The sequence below is a fragment of the Gekko japonicus genome, unplaced genomic scaffold (genome assembly GCF_001447785.1).
Source record: "Gekko japonicus isolate JY-2015 unplaced genomic scaffold, Gekko_japonicus_V1.1 scaffold1359, whole genome shotgun sequence".
Classification (NCBI taxonomy): Eukaryota; Metazoa; Chordata; class Lepidosauria; order Squamata; family Gekkonidae; genus Gekko; species Gekko japonicus.
The window spans coordinates 257,144-281,231 of record NW_015174315.1 but is presented as its reverse complement, the minus strand read 5'-3'; the positions used below and the strand labels follow the sequence as shown (position 1 = coordinate 281,231).

General features: G+C 43.1%; 1 protein-coding gene across 1 annotated transcript in view; it reads left to right on the top strand.

Annotated features, from left to right (window-relative positions):
* Nucleotides 1-24,088, top strand: part of PPM1E (protein phosphatase, Mg2+/Mn2+ dependent 1E) — a 153,799-nt gene that overhangs the window by 102,259 nt on the left and 27,452 nt on the right. Inside the window, exon 3 of the mRNA XM_015424175.1 lies at nucleotides 22,581-22,699. Coding sequence (XP_015279661.1) covers nucleotides 22,581-22,699 — 119 coding nt within the window. The remainder of the gene's footprint in view (nucleotides 1-22,580; nucleotides 22,700-24,088) is intronic.

Sequence of the window (24,088 nt, the reverse complement as noted above, 5' to 3'; positions counted from 1 at the left end):
GTTTCTCCTCCTAACAAGGGAGCTAAGATGTCCAAATCTACCATCAGTGCGACTCTTAAAATGTGCATTGCTGAAGCTTACAAAGCACAGAAGTTGGATCCTCCGGCGGGCATTACGGCTCATTCCATTCGTAGTGCGGCTACAAGCGCAGCCTTTTCCAACCACGCGTCTTTAGAAGAGATTTGTAAGGCGGCTACGTGGTCCTCTGTAACTACCTTCACGAAGCACTACAAAATTAATGTGTTTGATTCAGCAGACGCGGCCTTTGGCAGGCGCGTACTTCAACAAGTGTTAACAGAATAGGCGATGACCCACCCAAGGACACTGCTCTAGGAGGTCCCAGCAAGATGTCCTCCTCTCAGAGGGAGAACGGACCATTGGTACTTACCCGTGAAGGGTCCTTTCTCCTCTGAGATGAAGGAGGACATCTTGGGCCCTCCCAAGTCATCGGCTACTTCTTTTTCTGATTCTGTAGTGTGTATCTTCAAAGTTACGTGTTAATTCTTCCTTCCTGTTCTCTTGTTTTTTACTGTTTTTTACACGAGTTCAATGTTGATGGTTTTATACAGTTATTTTCGAAGGTTTACTGCTATTTGGAGTTCCTAACTGACTGGTGGGCGTGTCCTACCGAGAGGACAGGAAGTGAAGTTTGTTCCTGCCTCCCTAAGGATAGGGTGGGAAACACCCAGCAAGATGTCCTCCTTCATCTCAGAGGAGAAAGGACCCTTCACGGGTAAGTACCAATGGTCCGATCTCTTTCAGTCTCAATCTTAACCAGTTCAGACCCTACCTGCATATATTTGATGAACATGATAATAATGTAAAAATGTTCTATGTCTAGCTCCTCCTAACTGCTAGTTAATTTATTGTATCATCCTTTTATTGTATGTCTGATTATTTTGATTATTCAGGAATCTACTCTTCCCGCTTGGTAGTTTGCTTGTTGAGACATTCTTGCTGTTGTGTCTCAACCCTTAACTGGGTCAATGGCAGATTGAACGCTGGCTACATGTTACATCATTATATAGTTAGAGCAATTACCCATTTTAAAAAAACACTGAAACCCCCCTCCCCCTCCAGGAGAAGTGGCCTCCACTGGGGCAGGGGAAATGGTGCTGATATGGGTGGGATTAATCCAGACTTCTCCACCCACAGGGCAACTATCTTGGCTTTGCTGTGATCTTTAAAAAAAAATCATGGCAAAGCAGGTGGCACAAAGAACATAGCAAAACCAGAGAATATGCTGTGCTTTACCTGTTCATTCCTTTTCCCTTCCTCTTGTTCTATTCTAAATTCTTGTCTCCTGTGCTTCCATGAGAAGATTTCAGGAAAGGAGTTCTGTAGCTGGAAGAAAAATGGTAGCCATGGCCGTTTTTTCTCTCCTGTCAGGCTCACAGAACGTGTCCTTCGACCGCTCCAAATAATGGGGGATCATGAATGTAGTGATGGCTTCCTGTCAGAATGAGAGCTAGAAGCCCCCCTCATTGCCAATCCCAGTTTAATCACTGGAGCAATCAGCACAGACCAACCAGGAACCATTCTAACAATTCCTGGCTCAAAGAAAACAGAGGGCCAAAAAGAGGCGCCATTCCTTCTGGCAGATAATTCTTAGCAGCCATCATTTCTGAACCCGCTGCTAGTGACGACCTTACCCACAGGCCGGGAGGAGGCTGTGGAGTGGTTTCCCATTTCCATAAGCCATACAAATACTGTAGAACACAGCGGAAGCCATCCAAGCTGCATTTCTGAACAACAAATTGCAGCGACAACTGGGTCCTGTTTTGACAGCAGCGTGAATGAGTTACTCATGAATAATGTGCAGGGATTGGGACCTTCAGTGTTCTCCCCAGATTTTCTAGCTTTACTCAGGCAAACCATGTTGGAGGAGATTGCTATCTTCTGCCAGGGTGAAGAAGCAAGACACAGGTCCCAATCCAGTTCCTCCTCATGCCCTTCCCCTTCCAGACAGGGGGATACTGAAAGACTAGTTTCTTCAAAAGAGAAACCTAGCTGGCCCACTTAAGGCAGCTAGAAAGGAGACTTACAGTAGAAAGAGAGAGAGAGAGATAACTCTCAATGGGAATCAGACATATATTCAGATAGTGAACTAGAAGAAAAGGAAAAGGTGGGGGGGTTCCTTTCAGATGAAAAAGAGGATGAGATAGAAATCCTAGAACAGTCCATAAGTTTTTTAAATCAGAGAACTACCATTATCTCTTATGGCAGCTTTAGAACTGCAGGAGAATCTCTTAGGAGAGGAACCAGGTCCTTCTACAAATGAACCTAGGGGTAGACCCAAAGGGAACAAAGGATTCTTCCCTATTTCTAATGTAGCAGAGAAGGTATTTCTCATCCCTGAAATTCTTTGAGAAACAATAAAAAACAGAATGGGCAAACCTATGGCTAATAGGCAACCCCCAAGTTTTGTTATTAAGAAACTGTATGCTTTACCATCTTTCACTAGTCAGTTTTTTCAGGTTTCACTAGTGGATGCTCCAGTAGCAGCACTACAATCATCTGGACATCTATCAGAGGATGGCGAAGGAACGATCAAGATAGCATGAACAAAAAAGGTTGACTTGGCCCTAAGGAAGGCCCATGAAGCCACTGCAATGGCTATCAAGGCTTCCGCGACAGACTCAGTAGTTTCAAGAACAGGTATTGTCTGGTCTAGGAAATTTCTTCACCTCATACCAGACAACAGCCATCGTCTGATGGAAGGGGCCAACAGAATACTCATAGCCACTTCATTCACGGTGGATGCAATACTAGAGGTCTTTAATTTTTTCATCCAGGGCTATGACTTCTGTGGCAGCTGCCAAAAGAACCTTATAGATGTGGGCCTGGCAAGCCAATGTTCATGCCTGTGACACTAAGCCAGCCAAAACATGACGGCAAATCACTTCCAGTGTGGGGGGATGTCTCCTACATTTTCAAGGCATATGAATCAACTCTTAGATAGACAACTGGTCCCTAGCAGGGCTTTTAAAAAAAGTTTTCAAACTGTATACAGAAAACTCACGATCTTTTAAACAGTTTAAAAAGAATTTTGTTGAAGAGGTTCTGGAGCTCTGTTCTGGTGCATTCCCCCAGAAAAAAAGCCCTGGCTAGACATAGTTATCAGAGGTTACTCCATAGAGTTTATCCAGAAAAACTTCATAGAACTCATGTGCCCATCCAGCATCTTCTCAGCGTTTAGGCCATTGAATCTGTCCCCTCTTCAGAAAGGGGGCAAGAAGTATACCCCGTATTCTTCATGGTGCCGAAAAAGAACAGAGATTGGAATACGATCCTAGACTTAAAGACAAGTTCATCAAACTGAGGCATTTCAAAATGGAGACTCCATCACAAATTCCTTGCAGCCAGAGGAATACCTAGCTTCAGTAGATCTAATGAAAGTGTATCATCACATTCTGATCTTTTATGTACATAGAAGATTCCTTTGATTTTATGCCGGCGGATCTAACCTTCAATTCAGGGCTCTGCTGTGTGGCCTCTCTACAGCTTCAGGGGTTTTCATGAAGTTCTTGATCAACCCAGTTGTAAAATTAAGGGAGCAAGACATTCACATCCACCCTTAATTGGACGACCTGTTGATCAGGTCAAGTTCTGCGATAAAGTCATGCCGAGACACAGAAATAATATCCAATGTCTACAGGCTTATGGACTTCTAATCAAACTCCAGACAAGTTCTCTATATCCCAAACAGAAACTAGAACATCTGGGTGTCATATTAGGCATAATGGTCAATTGTCTCTCCTAATGGAAACAAGGGTAAATAAAATGAAGGAGGTGGTACAAGCGAACATCAAGAGCAAATCTACATCACTGATGACAGTCAAAGAGTTGAGGGGCCTACTGATTTCGAGCATTGATGCTATCCAATGGGGCCAGTTACATACAAGATCTTTACAACAACTTCTGAGACCTTTCCAGCTATAAATTATGAACAAAGAGGACCTTTCCATCCGGGTTCCCCTGACAGTAAAAACCAGTCTTGTCTGGTGGACTGTGGACAGAATACCCAGTATTTTACAGGGGAAGAAATAATGCATTCAGGAAGTGAAGCAGTTCTTCACAGACACCATTCTGACCAGGTGGGGAATAATGCTAGAAGTCTCTCCAGTACTAGGCTGACAGTCCCAAAGCGAGATAAGCCTTTCTGTCAATCTCCTGGGGCCTCAGGCAATTTATCTAACCCTACTCTTCTTCAGCCCATGAATGGTCAGTCAGCACACACTAAACAGAACAGCCAGTATGTCTGTCAAAACTTAACTCAATAAAAAAGAAGAATCCAGATTCAATCCTCCACAAGGAGGCAGTCAAGATCCTAGTGTGGGAAGAAAAGAACTTGACATCGATCAAGACAGAACATATACAGGGACTGATTAATGTCCAGGCGGATTCGTTTAGCAGGCAGACCATTCAGAAGGGGGAATGGTCCTTGAAGAAAGATTTATTCCAACTCATCTTGTCTCACTTTGGTCTTTCTCTGGTGGACTTCTTCACTTCACCAAACAACCATCAAGTGAAATGGTACTTCACCAGATTCTATCACCCCAAGGCCGAAGTAACCAACGCCTCGATGCCCCAGTGGCCAAACAGTCCACCTACTCTGGTCCTTTCCAAACTAATCAAGAAGATCAAGGAACAGAAGGCAGAAATCATCATAGTAGCACCCTACTGGCCTCATTGACCGTGGTTCTCCACCCTTCAAGAACTGGTGACCTGATCATTGCTAACACTCCCAGTATCCATGAACATGATTCAACAAGGCCTGGTTTGGCATCCATATCCAGAGTGACTACATTTAACGACCTGGAGATTGAGAGGTCAATTTTCATACAACTAGGCTATTCTATGGGAGTAACAGATATGCTGCTAGCTTCTAGAAAACAATCCACTAATAGAATCTACAATACATCTTGGAAGGCATTCGTCAGGAGGAACAGAAGAAAGACGTCAAACCTTTGAAACCAAAGATTAAATCCATTCTGTCCTTTTTGCAAAATGGCCATGCCAATGGACTAAAGGCTTCCATACTAAGCCCTGATGACTCCTGCACATACGTTGCTTCCTTAAGGGCGCTGCCTTTAAAGATCCACCACGACCACACAGATTTCCAACATGGAAATTACACACTGTATTATCAGCTCTTACTAGACATCTCTTTAAGCCTATTAAATAAATTCTTCTTAAATGGCTGAGAATGAAAACACTGTTTCTTGTTACAGTCACATCAGCAAAGAGGGTATCGTAACTAGGTGTGCTGTCAATCAATCCTGAGCTGTGTGTTTTCCATAAGGAGAAAGTATTATGAGAACAAACTCTACTTTTAAACTGAAGGTGAATTTGTCTTTTCACAGATCTCAGGAAATCTATCTTCCATTGTTTTGCCTGAATCGCAGTCATCCTAAGAAAAGGCTGTGGCATACATTGGATGTAAGACATGCACTCAAAACCTTCATTTGCAGGGCAGAACATTTTAGGAAATCTGATTCATTATTCTTTTCCATCTCTTCACTGAATAAACGAATGTGGATGTAAAAAAAATCAGCCACCAGCAGTTCTCTTAAGGCCTGCATTAGTGAAGCTTACAAAGTTACAACATCAGACAAAACTGATGGAATTGCCACACACTCAGTTTGAAGTGCCACAACTAACGCAGCCTTTTGCCAGACAAGCTACAGTTGAAGACGTCGGCAAAGCAGTCACCTGGTCAACAATGTCTACCTTTGTAAGGCACTATGACTCAGCTAATGCAGTGTTGGCAGAAGAGTGTTACAACATATTCTAGAATCAGAAGACGATGACCAGCCCAGAAAATGAGGACACTGCTTTTGGAGGTCCCACCAAGATGTCCTCTACCTCAGAGGGAGAATGGACCATTGGATACTTACCATGAAGGGTCCTTCTCCTCTGAGGAAAAGAGGACATCTTGTACCGCCCAAAGTCATTATTCACTCTTCTGTTCAGTACTTCCTGTCGTATTGTTTCTTTACCTTGCTGTTACTAATTTTTCTTTTTCTTTTGGTCTTTTCGAGTGTTGTGTCTTTATAGTTTAGGATGTTGTTAAGTGCTTTAGGAGTTGCCAGAACTGAGGAGACTGCTGCTTTTCTCCTCACACTGTTAACTTTGTCCTTTGCCTCTCATTTTTCTTTTTTCTTAGTAATTTCTTTTTTGTGTCCAAAGTAAGTGGAACAGGTACTGGTTTTTGTGGGTTCTGCCCCTCTTTTTGCCATAATATTACATGCCCAGATTAACAAGGGGAAGCTACATATTCTTAAAATAAAAAACTATTCTTCAAGGTATTTTTGTATAGCTACACAAGGGATTGTTACAAATGGCCTTAAAAATAAACAACTGGTATTGTAAAGCCCTCGTATGGCATGACCACAACCATTTCCCCATAAGTTGCTTCCCCTGGGTTCAATGCTGTTGAGAAACATTTTTTTTCTGTTTTCCCATAGTATTGTTGAACATTTGTGCACTTCCCAGGTTTCACCAGGCTTTTCTCCATTTTTCCCAAGCCTACTTTGAAGTTTTGGGAAAAATCACAGCAAAGCCTGGATGGCTGCTATGGGAGAGGAAAAGTTTGACACCCCCCCCCCTCGGGGAACCATTTTCCCCACAGCAGCAGTTCCCCACCACCACCAGTTTTGTTTGTTTGGTTTTTTTAAAAAAATCAGCAACTGAATATCGTTATAGTGATATATCATAATAATAAGCGTAATAGACTTTCTGAAATTCTTGCTTTCATTTAAAGAAAAAAGAGTATGTTTCTAGCCTGTTTCATTATAAAGCTATAATAGGAAGGATATATTTCCACAACAAAAGGAGCTAAATACTCACTTTTCTTAAAAAAAAAAAGGAGTTTGGGAATTTAAAGAACCTCTTACATGTATTGTTATTGTCAGACTCCTGCAGCAATCAGTTCCCAACAGCTTTCATTCAAAGAAGTAAAGTTTATTGAGACTTTTAAAGCATGCAGATATCTTAACCATTTTGTGTTAGAACTAAAATAAAGCGCGCGAAGCAAACAGTTATACATTGTTCAAAGGACCAATCAGGGACCATATAGAAGCTCGCCAAAGTAACGGGCTATTTTTTCCAAGAGAAATACTATACCAGGCACTGAAGGTCAGACAGAGATAACAGAAACATAGAAGACACAGCAGAATTGAAACTTAACATTCCAGAGTCATCCTCACTCCCATGGCAGCCAGGGCTCGAGAGAGGCCTAGCTGACAGTTATAACGTTATATTGATAATAATGATATTCAATTACCGATTTTTTTAAAACTGGGAAAGCTCTGCTGTGCAGGGATGGCTGCTCCTTGGGGACTATAGCAGGGAAACTATGGTAAAACCTGTAATGTGGAAGCTGCATTGCTGCTGCACAACGTTCGCAGCTGTAATAGCAACAGGAAATGACACATGCATGTCCCCATGTGGAAAATATTGACATCTGGATTATTACCTGCAGTTTTGAACACTGCTTCAAGAGCTAGAAAAGATGCAGAAAGGGTTAATCAAGACGATCAAGAGCTTGGGGTGTATTCCTTACTAGGAAAAAGGCCCGTTGTGGAAATAAATACAACGACCTCTAGAAAGAGGCTCTGGGCGGGTGCCCCGGCCTTGGACACTCAGTGTCAATTTGCTGTGGCAACCTCAGCAGGGTATAATGACACTGAGTCCACCATTTTCTCCAGAGGAACTGATCTCTGCTACCTAAAGAACAGTTGTAATTTTGAGTGATCTCCAGCCCTCACCTGGAGATTGGCAACGATGGTTCCCCAGAAGGGAATGGTTGGTTTGGAGGGTGGAGTCTATGGCTTTGTACCTGTCCGAGGTCCCACGCCTCCTGAAACCTCACCCTCTCCAGGCTCCATCCCTCACATCTCCAGGAATTTCCCACCTGGAGTTGGCAACCCTATCTCCTTCCCAGCCAATCATCATCCTACCTTTATTTCCCCCTCACTCTTCAGCTTTCCACCCCCCACACACCTGCAGCCTCTCCCGTGCTCTGAAGCCCTGACTGCTACGTCACATTGGCTGTCATATGGGGGCCACCTCAGCAGCATATAAGGATACAGAGCCCACCATTTCCTCCAGGGGAACTGATCTCTGCCATCTGGAAAGCAGTTGTAATTCTGAGTGATCTCCAGCCCTCACCTGGAGATAGGACACTTTTTACCTCAGAACAGCAAACTGTTTAGAATGTTAGACGCAAAAGCCAATCAAGTCGCATATGCAAACGACCTCCGAATTCTGAGGCAGAGGCCAATGAGGCTGCATATGCAAATAACCTCTGTGTTCTGACTGGCTGTGGGGGGGAGAGGATTAGCAAAATGTTTAGAATGTTGGAGGCAGGACTCAGGCAAAGCAGCCAGTGGATAGGGAGACCCTCTGAATGACAGATCAGAGAGCGAACTGATTTTGGAGCGTGTGGAATGTTCTAGAGAAGTGCCACCACCATTCGGCTTTTATTTATAAGGGAGATAAGGAAAGGTTATCATTTGGAAATGCATGGTATGGAGAAAAGTGTATATAGAGAAATGTTTCCTCTGTTTGCCGTAATACAATGACTTAGGGGAGCACAATGAAGTTGACGGGCAGCAGATTCAGGATAGACAAAATGTTAGATACTACAGAGCTCTTCATTTATAGACCCAGGTTTATAGCAGCCTGTGATAGGCCCTTTCTACCAACTGAGGGGACCCACACAGCCTCATTCCCAACATTTATTCCCAACTGTCATCTAAGAAAAGAGAATAAACTGAAAATCTGATAGCTTGTGAAGAATACGTACTGTTCTCGTGTGTTCTCGTACATTTAACTGGATGGCCTTCCCAGATCACAGCCCCTGTGAATGTTCTGTCAAAGGAATGATTTTGACTACGCAAAACAAAATGCTTCTTGGCTGCCATTTCAGTGCACACAAAGAAGTTAAAATGTTTGGAATAACATGCAAAACATTGCAAAGTGATCACTACATTCTGAATGTTATTCCAAACGTCTGAATTTCTGATTACAAAGATGTGAAACCTTCATGAGTTTCCTTTTTAGGTAATATTTTCCCAGTAATGGCATTATGTACATTGCTTGAATGGTTAAACTACTGTGGAAGCTTTGTACTGTATATAGAATCTTTTCCAAGGCTGAGGGTTTTTTTTTAGAGGAAATCAGTTCTGACAGATTGCTGTAGACTTGCTGTATGTGGTGCTGTGTAGCCTGTAACATTAGTATCACTCATCCATTCTCGTCACCCTTAGAGTGGTGTTGTAAGTCTCTTTTGAATAAAACACAGAATAAATAGTGAAATGTGAAGTATTCGTGCTACCCTTTCAAAAAATTAAAGGCCTGATTGAAGATTTGAAGCCAGGAGGCAGGGAACCAGTATTCATAGAGCTACTTACATCTATAAATGCTTTGCAAGGCATGTTGGTTCTGGGCTTGCCTTATAGAATTCAAAAAACAGAGTAATGTATAGCTACAGATATGCTATCCCTTTTTTTCATCTGGGCATCTGTGGAAAAAAAGTCCCCTGCTGGAGGTCCCCTATTTTCTCTTGAATATATGCATTTAAAATATCAGGCATGCATCATCATGCATCACCAAATTGACATCATAATATGTATGTACTTCTCTTCTGCATATACATATGTATGCAAGAGGCTCAAAGACATTTCAGAATCCTTGGCCGGTTCTTACAATCTACAAACCTTTTCACTCATGGGATAAGTGGACATTTAATATAAAGAAAGCAGAAGGGATAAATGCACAGCTTTCCCAATGGAAGGAATCCTGTATTAGAACCCGTTCATAACTGATTTGGAGTCAGATGTTAGTAGAGAGGTATCCAAGTTAACAGATGACACCAAAGGAAGAGCAAGAGAGTCATCTCTGTGACATTTGGAGCAAAAGCCACATTAATTGAAGCCCAGATAAATTGTATCACTCAGATTAGGAAAGTAAGACCAAGTCTGAAAGAAAGCCAGCATGATTTATGACCCAAAGATTAATGAACAGAGGAACTTTGCTCTGTGTTTCCTGCTCAGATAGTAGCTTGGTGGTGGAGCTTCCACATGAAAGTTGCCCATCTTCCTTAAACCTGCTTTGGTAGATGTTTCCTGAAAGAGCATGGATGGGAAGGTACAGATTTCCACACCTCTTCACCATATCTGGTGTCATCTCTTCTTTAATTTCTCCTCATGCTTCCTGCCCCCTCCCTCTGCCCCCTTAAGGCTTTTTGCTGTTTTTTAAAAAATCAGCAGAAGGTATATTTCTATAGCAGCATTACACTATAGCAACATGCCTACTTTTTTTTTTAATCCAGCAGGTGGGGGGGATGGATGAAAGAATGGAGAATCCCCCCATGTGGAGGCTTTATTGCTGCTAATACCTCTGCATTTGCAGTGGCAATGAGAACACAATGGGGAATCGCCCCCGTATGGAAGCAACCCAAGTCAAGGAAATCATAAAAAGCATGAATGCTCCTTTTAAAATGTGGAAGGCTTGCCCAAACAAGATGAACAAAAAGGAGGTACTGATTATGGCACAACATGAGTCAGCTGACAATAAGGCAAGCCAAAAGTGAATTTGAGTAGCATATTCCTGAAAACGTTGACAAATAATAAGCATTTCTTATATGTGGCTCTTTATGTTTACTTAAACTGAACCTCATTTCGTTTTATGTTGTGCACTCACCCAGCTTGGAGAGCTTCTTTTCCTGCGGCAGATGTCTATCCATGATGGCTGGAGGAACATCCACATATAGAAGTAGAGTGTCTTTAAATCAGTTGCTGGGGAGCACAGGCAGGATGATGCTGTTGCAGTCTTCCTGTTTGTGGGCTTCTAGAGGTAGTTGGTCGGCTACTGTGTGAACAGAATGCTGGATGAGATGGGCCCTTTGGTCTGATCCAGCATGGTTCTTCTTATGTTCATGATTTTCCCAGTCTTTCAGCACAATTCTGAGGCTCAAGATTTCCCCGACTGTAGTTTCTAATACTGCTGTGTCTTCTTTAAAAAGAAAATAGTGAAGTTGTGGTTCCCTGACCGCTGTGGGTTCAGACCATCCAGTTGCCTCAAACTGGAGATGCTGGTATGCATTACTGTTACATTTTTATCCCACCCTTCCTTTCAAAAGTTCAAGAAGGTGTACATGGTTCTCTCTGCACCCATTTTATTCTTCATAGTGCCCTCTGAGATAGGTCGGGCTGAGGCAGAGTGGCTGGCCCCAGGTCACACAGTGAGCTTCATGGCTGGTCATTTGTACTTTGGTGTCCTCAGTTTTGGTTTAACTATTACCCCACATTGGTTCTCCAGTGTGAGGCTGGCAGAGTAGGAGCAGAACATGGCTGTGTGTGTGTGCCTGGGAAGCAGTGCCACTCATAAGGAAAATGTGATAGAGGGGCTTAAGTGCCAAGCAAATATGCTCAAAGGATGTGTGTGCGTGTGCGTGTGCGTGCGTGCGTGCGTGCATTGGTTCTTTCCTACTTCTTCTTATGCTTGTAGGCCAGGGAAGAACATTGAGTATGCTGTAGTAAGAATAATGTGTCAGCTTCAGATGTCTGGATTGTTATTCCTGATATAGTCTTGATATGGTGAGAGCCAGTGTGATGTAGTGGTTGAGACTGTTGGAGTAGTATCTGGGAGACCTGTGTTCACATTCTCTGTCTCAGAATTAGGGCCTGGATTGAGCCTCAGTCCTCTGTTAAACCTATGATACTTTAATTTCTACAGTAAATTAGCCTCTATAGTTGAATCTTTGGTTCAGTTTCCTAGGAGGTTTCAGAACTCTGCTGGTGCTGTGGCCTTCCAGTACCAATAACTCCATACATGACTTTTGTCTTAGAGAATGTTCATACATTCCAGAAGTTAGTGGTGTCACTATCAGAATCAAAATAGATAGGGTATCTCGGTTCCTTGACTCTCCTTGATTTTCTGTGAGCTTCCTGACCCCAGAGATAGAAAAAAGGGGATGGATTTGAGTCGGTACCTCGGGCCAGTTCTAGTCTGGCCTGCATCACATCCATGGTGGTCATACATGATAGGTACGTCAGTGGATACATTAGCAGCTATAGGTCCAAGAAAGATATATACCTCCGGTTTACCAAGAGTCGGGGCTGCTCATTGGTGCCCAGGGGCCTTGAATTCAGTAGCTGGAATATATTCCTTATTTGTCTGGGTGTACACTGTGCATTGAGTTATAAGTACTGAATTAAGAATTATGAGTCAGTTTTGTATGCTGCATACCAGATTCTTAGATGTTTGGAAGGTTTTACATTTTGGGTTTGAAGTTCAATAAATAAGAGTGTTTGTGTTGTTGTTTTTTAAAATAACTGTCTGTCTTTCTTGATGCAGTTGGGATCCCTGTCAGTTTCTGTCCCTCCCCAGTGATCATCCTGGTTTCCCCAACATTTTCACTCATGCCATAGAAGCTCACTGTGTGACCTTGGGCCTGTCACGGTCTCTTAGTCTAACCTATCTCACAGGATTGTTGTGAGGATAAAACGGAGAAGAGGAGAACAATGTATGCTGTTCTGGGCCCCCATTGGGGAGAAAGGGGACATACAAATGAATTCAGTAAATTAATAACTAAGGTGCAGCTTAAGCGTTTGGGAATATAGGTTGAAATATTCTTTGGACTCCAGCCTTCGTTTCCCAGGTGCTCCAGGCCATGAAAGGATAAACAGAGACTAGTGGGTCCATATGCATTTCTCCAGGCACTTCAGTGCAGTCTGCAAACCTTAAGCATATGCTGTAGTAGACTCTGGACAGCACTGCCCTCTCTTTCCAGAATAATTATTGCGTAGAATAATTAAATCCAGATTACCTTTTAAAGAAAATCCAGATGACAGTTGGTGGTCTTTCCTTTCCTTGTGTTTTGTTGTGTTTTAATTTATTCTTGAAAGTCCTTTTTTAACTCTAAGGAAGGATATAAACATTAAATATTTAGGTGGAGACCTGTCTGTGCACCAGCTGTAGGTATTACAAATCAGAAGTCATGTAGTGTTCAGGTGGTGCTCTGTGAGATCTGTTTCCTGTAGCTATATTGCAAGGAAAGATTAATCTTGTATTTAACTAGGCAACTGTCTGTCCCTTCCTGTGACACATTACAGATAGCAGCTTCATCCAGTAACATTTTCTCATCTTTCCCAGAAATTGGTTTTATCAGACATCCTTTTGGTGTCTTAACACTGTCATTTCAAATGGCTTTATACCACCTTTTAAAAGATAAATCTGTTCTCTTTCTGCATTAGTTCAGGTTTCACCATACATCAGAAAATGTATCCTCCCATTTTTTTGGCGTTTGTGTGCCTTAAAAAGAAGCATCAGAGATTTCACCTGCTGTGGAAACGCCACAAGACTGCATAGCTTAGATCAGATCAGAAGGCTAGTAAGATGGCGAAAGTTGATGCATTCGGACTGAGGAGAGGAGAATCTGTAGTGACATCCAAGCCAAGAATAGCACTCTCTTGGCGTGCCTTATGTGTTCAAGTAAGCCATTCAAAGCTTTACGGGCTGCTTAGCCAGCGTGGATGCTGTTCTCTCTGGTCGTCTCTGAGTCAAACAACTTGGGATGATAAAACCATCTTCTAGCATTAGGGGAAGACCAAAGGTATTAGCTGGTGATGTGCCTCTTTAGAAACACCATTAAAGCACAGCTGCAGAAATACACTGATGTGTTAAAATATTAGGACTGTGAATCAATTTAAGAATTCTCAGTTAACTGCCTTTTAACCAATTAAATGCACTTACATCTTACTGAAATTTTGAGATATTCAGAGTCTATGATAACTTAAATAAATAAAAGCTGCCACTGAATAAAGAGTAATGGTGGCCTTTCATTCTTACTTGGGGACAAATGTAATTTAAAAAGAAGCATCAGCTTCTTTATAGTTTCAGTAGAAAACAAATATATAGATTAAGTGATAACATAAATTTTCTTGGGCTATTCCAGGATCATCTCCAGGAAATTGTTCTTAGCATTGTTTGTTAGGAAGCAAGCATATTTGGTTCAGTAAAACACAGAACAAATAAAATATTTTATTAATGCTTGGACTGTGAACCAGTCATTTTATCTTAACTAATTCATTACATTGAAATACTTTGTGTATTACCCAGACTTACAATTTATGACTTTCCTGACATTTTGAGAGAAGTATAGAGTTTTACAGCATAGTAAACAAGCTACCACTCATAGCTGGACCATCTGATATACAGAGAAATCAAAATAGCTTAAAAAAACAATCAACTGTGCCTCAAAAGATCAGTCCGGCCTTATAAATTTAAGTGATCAAGTAAAGTAAATCTTCAGATTGCTCTGATGATTCAAGCTTGTAGCTCTTTTGGTGCTTTTAATCTTCATAGTCTTTTGTCTTCATGATGACTGCTGCTTCCTCTGTAATGCTATACTCTTAACAGCTGGGGAGCAAACACTGAGAGGTATTGACTTGTTCAAGGTCAGATAGAGAATCAATGGATGAGGTAAGGCATTTGGTATTTTGCACACTAGACTGCAGTAGGGCTGGATGCGAGTTATTAACCCACACTGACCCTCACTCTTTTCCCTTACTTTTGGGAATTCCTTCTCTATGCCTTTGCTTGGCTGAACTTTTTTTCATTCTAGTGGTATTGATCAGTATATTAACTTTTAATTTTGGAGCCATAATGAAATAAATAAATAATCACTGAGGGCTCGTTTTACATGTGATATGTTGCCTGTAAGACATAAGGAAGAAAACATGTACATAATGGGTGGTGCACCGTATAGGGGAAAAATGAAAATATGCATCCTTAACACCAGTTAAACTGAAGTGAAGTCCAAACCAGAACAGAAGATAGGGAATGATATGGGGTTACTGTAGTGTAACAATTGGGATCACTTTCATTGTCTGGCAGATAGCATCCTGGCAAGTGTAGTTTGACAGTACGAAACAAATCATTTATGATCCTCTAATAAAAGCTGCTGGAAAGAGATTTTGGTTCTTACTACTTGAGAGCAAGAGGGACTGCCCTGGCTGATCACTTCACTGCTTGCACTGCACGGTTGTAGAAAGCTTTCCTAAGAAGATTTACAATGTACAGATGTCAAAGGCAATTAATTCTGTTGCCGTCTGTTGGTATTATTAGAAGAGAATATCCTGACAGAGAAAGGGAGCTTTCCTGGGATTGTTTCCCCGTCATTTTATCCAGCAAAACTGACAAATAAGTTCGGTGCAGAGCTAAATGTGCCATGGCTTGGTAGATTTTTTAAAAATTATCGTCAGATATAGAATAGAAGTAAAGCTGCCTGGAGAAAGGGTTGCAAGATCTTTCTCATTTCATTACTGGCTTTCTGAGACCCACAGAGTCATTTGCACAAGCAAATGCAATGATATTGGTGGTGGAAAATGCTTTAAAGCCCTGTGTGGCCTGGGACCGACATATTTAAGGGACTGCCTTTCCCCATATATGCCCTGGAGAGCCTTGTGCTTGGTGGACCATCATCAACTGTTTGTCCCCAGCCCAAAGGACATCTGCTTAGTCTCGACCAGGGCCAAGGCCTTTTCTACCCTGGCCCCGGCCTGGTGGGACATGCTCCAATCTGAGATAAAGGCCCTGCAAGACCTATTACAGTTTCACAGGGCCTGCAAAACGGAGCTGTACCGCTAGGACTTCAGTTGAGGCAGTTGGCACCCAATTATTTGGCCTCCCTTGCTGGAGATTTTAATCTGTATGCTGCCCATATGAATAAGATCTTTACTGTTTTTTTGGTTCATGTCTTAGTTGCTTCCAGCTACTTAGGGTTGTTGAACCTTAATGGGTTTTTTTCAGTTCCTGCCTTTCTAATTGTTTTAATTATTTATTTGTTGTTTTTAATGATTTTGTAACTTTACTGTTGTGACCCACCCGGAGACCGCTTGTGGGGAGGGTGGGGTATAAATCTAAATAAATAAATAAATGCCATCACAGCTGACTTATGGTGGCCCCATAGAGTTTTCAAGGCAAGAGATGTTCAGAGGTGGTTTGCCGTTTGCATTGCAATCCTGGACCTCCCTGGTGGTTTCCCATCCGAGAACTAACCAGGGCCGACCCCGCTGAGCTTCTGAGATTTGTTTAGCCTGGGCTAGCCTGATATTACATGAGTTTTCTTTCAGACTGTTTCCCTCCAAAGTTAACTGGTGGGAACTGCCTACCTTCCAGATTGGTCCTGACAGCCCAAATAGCAAATTGTTGTGATGCTTTTCAAGAACGATAAATTTATTGCGATATCAGTTTTTTTGAGCCATCAGAGACCACTTAGTCAGATGCATGAAATATTATACTCACAGTTTCATAATGTCAAGGGGTCATCTCATTTTAGAATTGTACCTGTTCTTGATGCCATGCTCCGCTGTCTGATCTATGTGGCAATAGAACTTTGTTAACAGGACACTTTAGGATACTCCCTGTCTATTCTTTTCTCATCAGTATCCATAGCACAAGACAGGTCTCCACCCCAAGATGCTTGCAGCAGTAGCAACCAAACTAAACCATACAGTATCCCCAGGGCCACCACCATTTTACTGCTGGAATTACCTCACTTTACAAACACTGTGAGTGTCAGATCCTGCTTGGGACTGTGGCACAGGGGAAAGGAGGGGTTCCTTCCCAATGCTGTTTGCAAAAATGTAAATGCCTGAGTCTGAATTCTTGACAAGGGTGTGGGACAGCCCTTCCCTCCCATGCTGTGGTCCCAAGCAGGATCAGGCTCCCACAGTGTTTGTAAAGTGTGGGAATTCCAGCAGTAAAAAGATGGCAGCATCCCTGGGGATTTCAGAATCTGGCCCATTTTAGGACTAAATTTGGATTTCTTTGAGAGGAGCACACACATAATTACTTGATTATCATTTCAGCTTGCAGTGGCCTGCCTTGATAATTCTTGCTGAAGCTTGATCCTTATGACCACATAGTAAGTAGCAATACCCTGTACCTTTGTCAGAATTGCAGGAGTTCATGATAAATGTGTGAACACACCCGTGCAGCCAAAAAATGATTGTATATGTGTCTGTGTGTGAGAGATCTGTTTGAAAAATTGAATTCTGTGTGTATTGGGAACTGAGAAGGCAGATGCATGTGCAAGTTCATTCATTACTGCTGAAAGATACTGGGTGGACAAGGGTGACCCAATAGATGTTGTTTACCTAGACTTCTAGACTGCTTTTGATAAAGTTCCTCATCAAAGGCTTGCTTCTAAGTAAATTCAGCTGTCATGAGATAAGAGGACAAGCTCTTGTGGATTAAAAACTGGTTAATTAACAGGAAACAGAGTGGGTATAAACGGGCAGTTTTTACAGCGGAGGGTGGTAAGCAGTGGGGTGCTGCAGGACTCTGTAGTGAGTCTGGTGCTTTTTGACTTGTTCAATAATGATTTGGTGTTGGGAGTAAGCAGTGAAGTGAAATTTTGCAGTGCTAAATTTGCAGATGACACTAAGTTGTTTAGGGTGGTGAGAACCAGGGAGGATCATAAGGTGCTCCAGAGGGATCTGTCGATGCTGGGCGAGTGGGCATCAATGTGTCAAATGAGGTTCAACATGGGCAAGTGCAAAGGAATGCACATTGGAGCCAAAAATCATAACTATAAATACACATTGATGGTGTCCGAACTGGCACAGACTGACCAGGAGAAAGATCTCGTGGTAGATAACTCACTGAAAATGTTGACTCAGTGTGAAATGGCAATTAAAAAGGCAAATGCTATGCTGGGGATTATTAGGAAGGGAATGGAAAACAAATCAGCGAGTATCATAATGTCCTTGTATAAATCGATGGTGCAGCCTCATTTGGAATACTGTGTACAGTTCTGATCACCGCACCTCAAAAAAAGATATAGCATTGGAAAAAGTGCAGAAAAGGGCAACTAAAATGATTAAAGGGATGAATGAAACACTTTCCCTATGAAGAAAGGTTAAAGAGGTTAGGGCTCTTTAGCTTGGAGAAACAATGGCTGAGAGGTGACATGGTAGACGTTTACAAAATTATGCATGGGATAGAGAAGGTAGAGAAAGAAGTACATTCCTCCTTTTCTCACAATACAAGAACTAGTGAGCACTCAGTGAAATTAATGAGCAGTAGGTTTAGAACAGATAAAAGGAAGTACTTCTTTACCTACAGAGTAATTAACACATGGAATTCCCTGCCACAGGGAGTGGTGGTGGGTGGCTACAAGAATAGTCATCTTCAAGAGAGGATTAGATAAACACAAGTGGGACCCGCAAGAAACATGCGGGAGCAGCTATCCCATTCCCCCCACCTCTGCTTCTTCCTCTCTCCCCCTATCTTTCTTACCCTCTTTCTCCTTCCTGCCACCCTTTTTCTTACTCTGTCTCTCCCTCCTCCATGCCTGTCCCCTTTCTGCCCCCACCCCATCACTCTTTCTGCCTCTGTTACTCTCCCGGCCTCCCACCTACTTCCCCCCCTCCCCCACAGCAGTGGCAGCTGTCATTCTCCAGGGATCACAATGGATTGCCCACATACAGAGATCAGTTCCTCTTAGGGTTGCCAGCTCCATGTTGGGAAATTCCTGGAAATTTGGGGGTAGAGCCTTGGGAGGATGAGGTTTGAGCTTGGAATTGACCTCAGCAGGGTTTAATACCATAAACTCCACCCTTCAAAGCAGCCATTTTCTCCAGGGGAATTGTCATCTGGAGATCAGTTGTAATTCCAGGAGATCTCCAGCCCTCACCTGGAGGTTAGCAACTTTAGTTCCTCTGGAAGAAATGACTGCTTTGGAGGGTGGAGTCTATCACATTAAAGCTTTCTGAAGTCCCTCCCCGCCTCAATCCTCACCATCCCCAGGCTCCACCCTTCAAATATCCAGGAATTTCCCAACCTGGAGTTGGCATCCCTATCTCCTTCCCACCCAACTGTCAACTTACCTTTATCTGCCCTCTGTTTTCAGCTTTTCATCTCCTTTCTTCCTGCAGCTTCTACTGAGGAAAACTATGGTATTTCTCCACAGTGGGGACTAAACCAGTTTACATTATTCTCTCCCCCTTTTAATCCACACAACAGCCCTATGAGGTAGGTTAGGCTGAAAGTATGTGACTGGTCCAAAATCACCCAGTGAGCTTCCACAGCAAGATGGGGATCTAAACCTGGGTTTCGCAAACCCTACTTTGAAGCTCTGACCATTATACTACACTGATTTTCATAGGGTGGCTGCTGTTTGACAGTAGCAAGCAGCCAGGCCTAGTTGAATCATGCAAGTCAGGTGGTATCCAGTCACCCAGAGGGTGCTGTTAGGCTTAGCTTTGCCAGCCTCCAGGTGGGACCTGGAGATTCCCCAGAATTACAACTGAACTCCAGACAACAGAGATCTTGACCCTGGAGAAAATGAGCGGTCTCTGTGGCATTATATCCAGCTGAGGCCTCTCCCCCCCAAAAAAACCTGTGTACTCCTCAGACTTCACCACAGAATCTCTGAGAAGTTTCCCTACCTGGAGTGGGCAAGCCTAGTCCCACTCCTGGCTTCAACCCCCCTGCTATTTAGCCATTCATACTGAAAGAGGAATCCTTCCCAATCCTAGCTCCAGTTTTGGTTTGGTTTCCTTTCCTCTCTGTCTCTCTCTTTATCAGCCAGTCTATCTCTCACTGTTCATGTGGTGGGGCCTGGAGTAGATCCCTGTGCCAGCCATTTCAAAAGGTGTGGGGGGGGGATTCACCCTTCCTGAGGGTTTTTTTAAAAAACTTTTGGGGGTTTTCTGGAGACCCACAGAGTCCCCTGAGTCTGCAGAAAAACCTGTTGGGGGAGAGTGAGCCCCCTATCTGCAGAAATAGGTATCCACATACAAAGGGGACTGTTGAGAATTAGATATATAGATATAGATCAGAGCTCCCTCAGTGGCTATTAGCTGCAAGGTATAGATGGAACACTATGTCTGGGGCAGTGATGCTATCTATTCTGGGCACTTGGAGGGGCAACAGTGGGAGGGCTTCTGGAGTTCTGGCCCTGCTGGTGGACCTCCTGATGGCACCAGGTTTTTGGACACTGTGTGACACAGTGAGTTGGACTAGATGGGCTATTGGCCTGATCCAGCTTGGCTTCTCTTATGTTCTTATGAATTTCAGCATCTTGCTATATGTCAGATGATATCTGAGGATTCACCTAGTGCTAGGAAGAGTCAGCCATAGACAGTTAATATCCCTTGGTAGTTACGCTTCATTACTGTGCATAATAGTGAGCTTTGAAGTAGCTGTGTGAGTAGATTGCATGGCTGTTGATGCAAGGAAAGGGCATGTGTAAATGGCATTTAAGTTAAAGGGCTAGAACTTTTCACCTTGACAGGATAGTTTGGCAGGGGTATTGCTGGTATTTTTAATTTTAACCCTATGGTTAAGTAACTTACATAAACATCAAATGCTAAACATTGTAAAAGCTGAGAGACCTGGCATGTGCATTTAAGTTAGAAACCTCTAATCGAATGGCAGTTTTGTTGGCCTGAGTGATAACTGAAGCAGTACGAAGGAGAACAGCTGAGTACAGTGCGTGAAACGGGAAGCCTGTTGCTGCCTTCCAGTGCTTGTTCTGAGCACTAACTGTTGGTTAGAGAGGGAGTTTCTATGTGTCGTAAGATGTTTTTGCTTTGAAAAAATATCCAGAGGAGCACAGTTGTGTTGGAGACCGTGGCAAATTACCTTTGCAGTAGCTGCAAGCCTATACCCCTCAGTACCAGCTGGGGGTACTGAGCAGGGGAGCAGTTGGAACAGGTAGCGGATGCTGGGGGATGGAGGAGAAGTTATTCCAGGGCAAGGACAGATCTAATGTATGCAAAACTTGAGACATCAAATAGGATCGTATTGTATTTACCCAAAGAGGACAACGCTGTATTTAAGACAACACCACCTCCCCCCCAAAAAGAAGAAGGCTTTTGAAAAAAGATAACCTTGAATTTAATACAGTCCTGCTCTCCACCTCCTCCTGTTGTCATTGTCGTCGTCATCACCACTACTATTAAATTTATAGACCACTCTCCCCCGAAGCAATGAGCAATAAGATGCAGAAGCAGAGAGTGGGGCATCCCCCCCCCCGCTGGCTTGCCAGACTGCAAATAGCCTGGTGAGCCTGTGGGGGGGGGCGGCAGCGGGGGGGGCGTGGCTCTGCTTTCTGCCTCTACCTTCTGTAGCAGGGTTGCCAGCCTCCCGGTGAGGGCTGGAGAGCTCCTGGAATTACAGCTGATCTCCAGACTACATAGATTGCTTATTTATTTAATGTTTATGTATTCAAAACATTTATTCCACTTCTCCTGGAGAAAATGTCTGTTTGGGAGAGTGGACTGTTTGTCTTTATACTCTGCTGAGGTCCCTCCTCTCCCCAAACTCCACCCTCCTAGGCTCCACCCTCAAATCTCCAGGTATTTCCAGACCCAGGTTTGGCAACCCTGTTCTGCAGCCAGCCAGAAAGCATGGAGGCAGAGGGCAGTGCCCACCAGCTGGCCCACTGGACTGCAAACAGCCTGGCAAACCAGTGTATATGTGTGAGGAAGGAGCACCATTACCTCCTTACCTTCTGGGCTCTGCCCCTAGTACCACCAGCTAGCTGGTGGAAGGGAAGCAGGCATGCTACTCTGTCTGCCTTTGTGCTTTTTGGTTGGTGTGAGTAAGCTCTCGGGTAAAACAGGATGCATCCACACAGGGTTGAGAAAGGCCAACCTTATGTACCTCATAAAACCCATCCCTGCACCGCTTGCGGCTGGCACTGCACCTCCCCACTTTCTTCTTGCTTGTCACATTGGCAAAGACGTACTGAAAAGATGAGAATCCTCTCCCCAGCCAAGCTCAGTTATTAAATGGGGGAAAAGCTCTGTTCAAGGGCTAAAAGTTGGGGTAGGTTGTATGCACAAGCTTAGTGTCACCATGTTGAAGGTGGGCCCCCCCCCCCCCCCCCCCCCGGATTGGCTGTGGGCAGAAGGTTTCCATGAAGGGTCAGTCTGCAGCTGGTGCAGCTTCCCCTTTAAATTAGAGCAGAGCCTCCCCCTCCAGCGGGGGCTTAAAAAGGAAAGCCCCCAAAGCCCCATGAGCCATGCTCTGAAAGAGCACAGTGTCATGTGGAAGCTCCCAAATAAATTATGGGTATGCTATGTGCCACCTAGGGAAAAACATTCTGTGAGAAAACAGCCAAGAAAGAAGTAGATATGGTATGTAAAGTTTAGCCGGGGAGTTTTGCCGGGGGGGGGGGGGGCTCCATATACCTACGGATCAGACTCCTTAATGAGTTTATGGCAGAGGGAAATTTTGAATCAGGGATTTCCTGCTTCTCAGTTTATTCCCTTAGCCACTGCAGCATAAAGCTCTCATTTGTCTGTGCCAAGATAAGTGCAAAGAGATGTGCTTATGATCTAACCCTACAATTGGTTGCTACTGGAAGGTATAAATAGAAGATCTTTAAAAAATAAAATGCACACTGACTAGCCTATATATGTGTGTGTGTGTGTGTGTGTGTGTGTGTGTATACACACACACACACACATATATGTGTATGTATGTATGTATATATATAATTCCATTCGTATTATTAACTGAAAATGAGTTACCTTGTATTCTTTCTCTTTCAGTAATTGCCCTTCACTTCTGGCAGCAGCTTTAGCTCGTGCAACGGCAGATGAAGTACTTCAAAGTGATCTCTCTGCACACTACTTACCCAAGCATGAGGATAGCCCAGATGGAATCATACGTAAGTGCCTGTATATGTCACATACCACTAAGAGAATGTAATGTGTTCCATACAACCCCCTCATTGTTACCAGTCCCAGTATCAGCAGGGTACCATCCAGTGTTCCCTCTAAGCTGAGTTAGTGTGAGCTACCTCACTGTTTTTTAGCCTCCGGCTCAGACATTTTTGTCTTAGCTCAGGAAGGATGGCTCCAGAGCAAATTAATTGATGCTGTAGCCAAATTGCTAGCTCACAACTTTCATGCCAGTAGCTCACCAAGTTGAATTTTTGCTCACAAGACCACAGCTTAGAGGGAGCATTGGTAGCATCACAATCCTACAGAAGTAGGTCGCATGCCTCCTCATGAAGCAGGGACAGTTGCTCCACCCCCCACTCCAAGTGGGTTCTTCCTTGCATTCCATGATAGATTATTTCTTGGGCAGGCAAGAAATCAAAATATTAATCCACCAGTTGGTTATCAACCTGTAGGATACGTGGAGCAAATGTCAACCCCCCACCCCAATATTTTTAATTACTTTGATCAAGTTGTTACTTAACTTTCCCCTCAGCAATCTTGCCAGAAAACAGTCTGGCAAGAAATAATGTTAAACTTCCTTAGACCTTAGATTACAATTAATGCAAAAAAAGAATAATTCTCTGCAATTATTGGATTTCTAGTAGAGTTGTTAAATTGGGGTTATCTGACAAATAGATGTTGGTAAGTAGCCAAGTGCAGATTTAACATATATGTTAAATAATCCTTCGAAAGTGGAAAGCAACAACTGTATCACACATTGAAATATGGACTGGAGCAATTAAAATAGTTCTTTCATAGACAAGAAACAAATGTAAATATAACGTTTGGTCTGAAATGGCAGATTTCTTTGGACGTGTGTGTGTGTGTGTGTGTGTAATATATATATATATATACACGTTTGTCTGCAGTATGGGATTAGCTGATTGCTTTGGGCTGAGCAGAATTTTGGGGGGATTATCTCTAACTGGCTATGAGAGAGCCCTTTGTTGCCTACTTTATATTGTATCGGAATGGAGGCCAACTAAGATGGCAGGTTTAGTGTGGACTGATGATAGGGGGAGGTAATCAAACTGACACTTCACATTGTCCAAGGTTTCCTTTTCAACAGGTCAGAACATCAAGTCACTGAAGTGCTTGCTTACGAACTTCCTCAAGTTTCAATGTTCGTTTCGAGGGATATCTTTATCAAAATTCTGTTGTGTTGTAATTCTTTCACAAAGCAATCCAATAAAGTGGTTGACAATTTCAAAATGGCTATGGGTAGCTCCCAAGTTAACAAATGGTTCCTTTTCAACGGATATCCCTCGAAACGAACATTGAAACTCGAGGAAGTTCGTAAGCACTTCAGTGACTTGATGTTCTGACCTGTTGAA